The following is a 6,000-nucleotide window of genomic DNA, read 5'->3' as shown; positions in this document are numbered from 1 at the left end:
TTGTTGACCAGGCGTACGTTCATTTATTTGCTATTGGATAACTCCCAAAATATGACAGGAAATCTGTGGAAGTGACACTCGTGTGCCTGCAGTCTTCAATCGGGGGTCGAAAACAAGAGAACACAAAACAGAATACTGGTCGACAAGCAAGAACAACACAGGCTGTACATTCGTGGGCCACTGTGGGAGTTTTTTTTTTTCTTTGCATGTGATCGTTGTTGATATTGCCAACTGTGCAGCAACAGTCCAGTGTGTCACCAGCATCCTAACATGTGCTCGGGTGCCACGCACACGTCGTCGCATAAGGCAAGAAGGCCAGCCACTCGGCTACACCTCGTAGCTTTCGGACATTGCTTGCAAAGGCCATTTATGTAGTGAGTTGAACACTTCACAAAAATACAGAAATTGACTTTAAAAAACTAGGGCGAGGCAGCAGGTACGAGCGGCCATCTCCTCAAATGGAAGCAAGGCAACAAGTTACCCCCAAAAAATACTGAAAAGAAAATCTCACTTTATCCTTATATCTCCTTCCCCCAGTGCAGGGCAGAAAACCAAACGTGTGCCTGATTAACTTCCTTGCCATTCCTCTTACATCTCCCCCCCCCCCCCCCACACATACACACACAATGGCAGTTGCAAGCAACATAATGCATACCGACACGCCAAAATATAGTAAGGTTAATTTGAAAGTTTATCGCCAATATTGCCATGTAATTACACTTATATTGAAAACTATATGCACTAACGGTGTTTTTGTGTTGGATAGACACTTTGCAAGTTTTTCACAAGCTGCAGCTTCGTATAACAACTTTGCGCTGTTAACATGTCGCCCTCCTTGTTAAATACGATAATCAATTTCAGTCGTAACAATTACTACCTAATTTCAACTAGTGGGTGCATTTGTTAGGGCTCTTCAAATTCATAGCGGTATGCGACGAGCTGTGTAATCTAGATCAACATGCCTTCATTGCCAACATGCGGACATGTGCGTGGCGCCGCGGCTAAGCTCATCAAACCAAATACTGAGGTAGCAAGGATGACAAATGAAAGCATTCATGGCCTTTCCCGACAAAAATGTACACACACAGTCGTGGAAAGCTACCAACAGTGGCCAGAAATGGGATATGAGTGCGCAAGTACAGTTCAATCTTTTTTATCAAGTTTGTAATACTAAAGAAAGCGGTGTAGTCAAATGTGTGGCAAAAAAGAGAAAATACTATGTTTTAATTGAACCCCGTCATAACCGACATTATTGTGGTCATCGTATCCACAGTGTTGGCATGTTTTGCATGCAACACTACTCGAAATAACGCTTGGTTCCTCGCAGTCATAAGCATTCGGCATGAGCCGAGAACAGAAAATACCGTGCGGGAAAAGAAGTTTTGCAATGATTGTGCATTTTTACTTCTTGTTACTGAAATACTGTATGTGGACTTTCCAGTGGAAACACCACGAGCTGTGGCATTCAACATAAACCGGAACTTGAGGACCAATGCATTAGAATGACTAAATCTGGTAGAGCAATAAACGATAACTGCACTGGCTTACCATAAAATGCTAAGCAGAACCTTCATAAAAAGAATTATTGGATATCACAAAATAAATCTAAAATACACTACTTTTTCTGTGGATGTCAGTGCATATGCTCAGACATAATACAAGTATCCCAAAGGTATTGCTTGGATGCTTAGCAAAAAATCGTGCACGATATTGGCTAGCCTGGTGCAACATTCTTCATGTGATGCTCAATAAAATGCAAGCCCAATACAAAATAAAGAAATTAAATTTAGGCATGCTGAAAGCCCTCATGTGACATCGGTGGTAGTCTTTGTAGTCTGAGACCACGATTTGCATCACTGCACATTCCGACAAGCAAATGTGCAGTAGGCCGTCGCTTCCTCTGCACTTCGTAATGGCACCGATTGCATAACGTGCACAGCTGTGCAAAGGCCGAGCCCCAAGGCCAACAACTCGCTCCTAGCGACGGCACAATTGCCAAGCTATGACGGAGTTCATGTTTGAAGAGATAGTGAACTTGGTAAAGTACCATGCATACTAATACTCTACAAGACTCTTTGGAGAATCTCGTCTTCCTTCAACGCTAACCACAACTGGACACATTCTGACTGGACTTGCGAGTAGGTACGGTGCAGTTCTTGCAAGATGTGAAGGCAAAAAAAAAGAACAATGAAGCCATAACAATATACTCAAGTATACATTTCAAGAAAACAAAGAGAGATGTGTGTAAAGGGAGACAAGATTCTAATACTGAGACAAAAATAGAGCTCTCAAAGGGCTGTGATGCTTGCAAGCAGGTATCGACAGAGCCGCCTGATCCCCTGGAGCAGTGTAGTTTGTTCGTGCGACACCGCAGCCCTGCAAACTTTGGTTCAACGTGCTTGCATATCGAACATGCTGTCTGTTGCACAACCAAAACAGGAGGCCGCTTGCAGTATTCCAAGGCACTGCCCATTAACCGCCATCACGAGGCAGTGCATGAATAGCCTGCTAAAGCATACTCTCAGTGGCACTAGTCCATTAGAGAGCGCCACTGCGCCTAATACTGTGCATGTAACCGAACAGCTAAAACTCATCATGAACTAAAGACAGAATAAGACCAATAAGTTTCATTGTCTAGCTATATATGTTTTTCCTAAAACCTGCATATTCAAGCCATCAAAGCCTGCAGGTAACAAAACAATACTTTAAGAACACATCACGTTCATAGAACTCGTGTAAGTGCCTCACACATTAAGAAAAGTGGTTGCAGCGATCAACATTTGCATCAAGCTTAAAATACTTGGACTGCACAAAAAGGGTGCAGTTTCCTACAAGCTCAAAGAGGGTCAGTGCAACCATGTTTTCCTGCAAGCCACCTATTGTTCAATATGTAGTCACCATAATGCACTTTCTCCATTAAGCGTACTGATTCGTCAACTTCAACGAATTGTTGACATGTACGTTTTCAAACGACCAGTGACCTTCAGGAAGAAAGTGCTAAAATATTGGCCCGCTTCGGCTGCACAACAGACCGCGCAAACGATAGTGTGCAGCACACCGTGGGCTGCAACCCTCCACCCACTCCCCTCTGCATTTCCTGCTTGCCCCTGTCATGAAAATATTGTGGCTGCCCTGCCCAGTTGCCTCTGCCGTTGCCATTGGTGTCATTCAAACTTCGCTTAAGTGGCTTTCAAACAAGTGCCACCCAAAGTGAGACACTGCACAATCAACATGACAATATGCAGCGAGGAGCCCGATCCCATGTGTTGGATGAACTCAAGTTCATCTGAAACGTCCTTGAGGCAATGACATATTTTCAAAGAAGGCATGTCACAATGAAATTACAACAGTGGCAAGCAATTGTGCATTACAATGATGAACAGTGAGTGCGTCTCTATTCCTGCTGATGGGACATTTCTGGAACCGGTAAGCAATGCTTGCCTCATCATCACCACATCCAAATCACTCGCTCCGAAATGCCCGCATCATCACTGTCCACCGGTCAAGGAGAGGGGCAGGGAAGAACTCGTCGGGCCGGGCCGGTACGGGAAGGAAATTTCCTGAAATCCTCACTGCAACGAGGACACATCCTCACACCAAGACCGGTTCATCCGACGATGCCGCCGGTGGCGAGCTGGCGGGCGTTGTCGGGTATGGCGATGCCCTCCGCCGGGCCCTCCGCCTCTCGCGAAGTGTCGCCCTGATTTGGTCCAGCTTTCCCCGCAGCACCCGATGCTCTTCCTGGTGCAGGCTCGTCGCGTCACGGAGGCACGGCGACGTCGGCGGCGTCGCGTCCCCACCCATCACCTCACAGCCCGAAGCCGAAGAGGATGAAGGGTGTTGGGCGCTGCCGGCAACACTTCCTAGCGTGCCGTTATCGCTGGCAGGTGCGGAAGGAGTCGTGGGTGACCGTGCCGACGCGGCCGAGGCGCTGGTTGGAGTGAGAGGACCGCGCCAGCCCTGGCTGGCACCGAGAAGGTCACGGAGGATGTGCAGAATGGTGGCAACGTGGCGACGAGGCCGGCCCTCGCCGTCCTGGAGCTCGGGTCCCAGGGTGCCTGAGAAACTGCCGGAGTAGACGCCCTGACCCAAGTGGCGCAGTTGGTCGATGACGGCTCCACTGTTGGGTGCCTGTTCGTACAAAGTACAAAAGCCTCGGGTTACCACCGGTCCAAAGCAGCCAGGCAGGAAAAATGGCACAGTCTAGTGATAAGTTCTACGGAAGTGCACTAGGATTACGTCAGCAGAGGTGGGGTACTGGCGAAGTTGAGGAACTATGTGAGTGATCAGCAGCACCACCAATGGGGGTGCATCACTTCCACTTCGACATGGGGTGAGAAAAACGTCAGTCAGCGCTGTGGAGAACGCACCAAGCATCTAGACATGCTTGCTTGCACACTGGACATGATTGCTTGCACACTGTAAAGGTGTTCTATTTCACCTGATGAGGCATGCACCTATGGTGTAGTGGTTAGAGCGTTGAGCTTTGGCAATAGTGGCCCAGAGTTTAAATCCAGCCATTGGGACGTGTTTATTTGTTTATCTTCTCACAAACACCACCTCACCATCGCTGCTCCTTCCCCTTTCACTGCCCTTTCCCTCCATCACCCACTCGCAGCTACACACAAGCCGTTGCCTTCAGATCGAACCAATGAACGATCTTTTCAAGCAGACAATCCTTCTGCTACGGCAATAAAAAAATATCCTCATTGGTGGATCCAGCCGCAGGTATCATACTAGATGAATAAAAGGTTACTTTTGAAACAGTATACCGAAGCAAGCCTCAGCTCTACTCTAAGCACTGAAAGTAGCATATAGGGGAGGAAAGGCAGTCATTGGTTTCCGACTTCCTTTGCTACTACTATGACAGCATTGTCTTACTGTTATAGTAGATAGGTGAAAGTTTGGCGAGTACCTGTAGAAAGCCTGAATACCTTACAAGTTCTTCGAAAACAGATTGAGTGCAGTCAGATGTGTACAAGGCTGTAGCTTTCTTTGCCCTGTTGTCACTGTCTAGGTCACTGTCCACTGTCACTGTGCCTCCCTTGAATGCTTATCTCATTGGTTGAAACGAAAGGGGTAGCGTTAAAGGAGGCTTTCTCGCAATTGTGGGCAACAAAGGTTTGTGGTAGCAGGCAAGACAACTGCTCCTGGTGGCCCTAATCAATGCACTAAGCAGATGCTGGATACAAGTAAAAAGAAGATGAATACATGTACCATCAACATGTCTCGTGGGATAAGTAACAGCACAGTCATGGAAAACTTGTTGCCTGCTGTGAACAAACTACAGCTTTTCCATTTTGTGTCGGCCTGTCCAGCACTGATTAGCTAAGAACTGTAATGCCTCTTTATTACTTGAAGTTTCCATTAGGCTATGTTTCTCAATAGGTTTGAGGGGCGAGGACATTTTTTGTAATGAGCATTTGCTTCCTCGAGTCGCTTATCCTCGATGCTGTTACCAACCATGTTACCATGATGCTACCAGTTAGCACAGCAAAAGGGCATGAAAAGCAGCCACAATTAACTAGTTACTTTATGGCACATAATTGGTACCTTTACTAGTTCTGCACTTATTGAAAAGAAAAAAAATGCAGCCACATCTGTGCACTGTACAGTTGTGCCTTGTAGGGAACAAGATGTAATACGTGTATACACATAAGAATGGGACGAAAATGTTCTCTCAAATCCCACAGTTTGCCGAGCAAGGAGTGACCACAATGCTGAAGCAGTAACGCAAGCACATCAATGCGCCTTTGCCTTTGCAGTTGACTGGCCACACTGCCTTTCTAAAACAAAAATGCAGAAGCACGCACCGCTTCCGGAGGGGGTGCTGCGGCAGCAGGGGGGGCGGGGCAGTTGGGCGAAGTGGGCGTGGCAGGCGGCGTCTCAACCGGCGGGCACAGTTGCAGCTGGACAAACATGACGTGGTCACCCAACCGCATCGTCAGATGCAACGGGGCACGGCCACACAGGAAGTTCTCCACCTGCACAGGGCAAACG

At 47.3% G+C, this 6,000-nt stretch overlaps 1 protein-coding gene across 1 annotated transcript in view; it reads right to left on the bottom strand.

Moving 5' to 3' along the window:
• LOC119406017 (midnolin) overlaps positions 1–6,000 on the bottom strand; it is a 31,891-nt gene continuing 25,891 nt past the window's right edge. The window contains exons 4-5 of the mRNA XM_037672863.2: positions 5,814–5,984; positions 1–4,131 (exon numbers count right to left, since the gene is read on the bottom strand). Coding sequence (XP_037528791.1) covers positions 3,592–4,131; positions 5,814–5,984 — 711 coding nt within the window. The 3' untranslated portion in view covers positions 1–3,591. The remainder of the gene's footprint in view (positions 4,132–5,813; positions 5,985–6,000) is intronic.

The sequence above is a fragment of the Rhipicephalus sanguineus genome, chromosome 9 (genome assembly GCF_013339695.2).
Source record: "Rhipicephalus sanguineus isolate Rsan-2018 chromosome 9, BIME_Rsan_1.4, whole genome shotgun sequence".
Taxonomy (NCBI): domain Eukaryota; kingdom Metazoa; phylum Arthropoda; class Arachnida; order Ixodida; family Ixodidae; genus Rhipicephalus; species Rhipicephalus sanguineus.
This window is presented reverse-complemented; position numbering and strand designations above follow the sequence as displayed.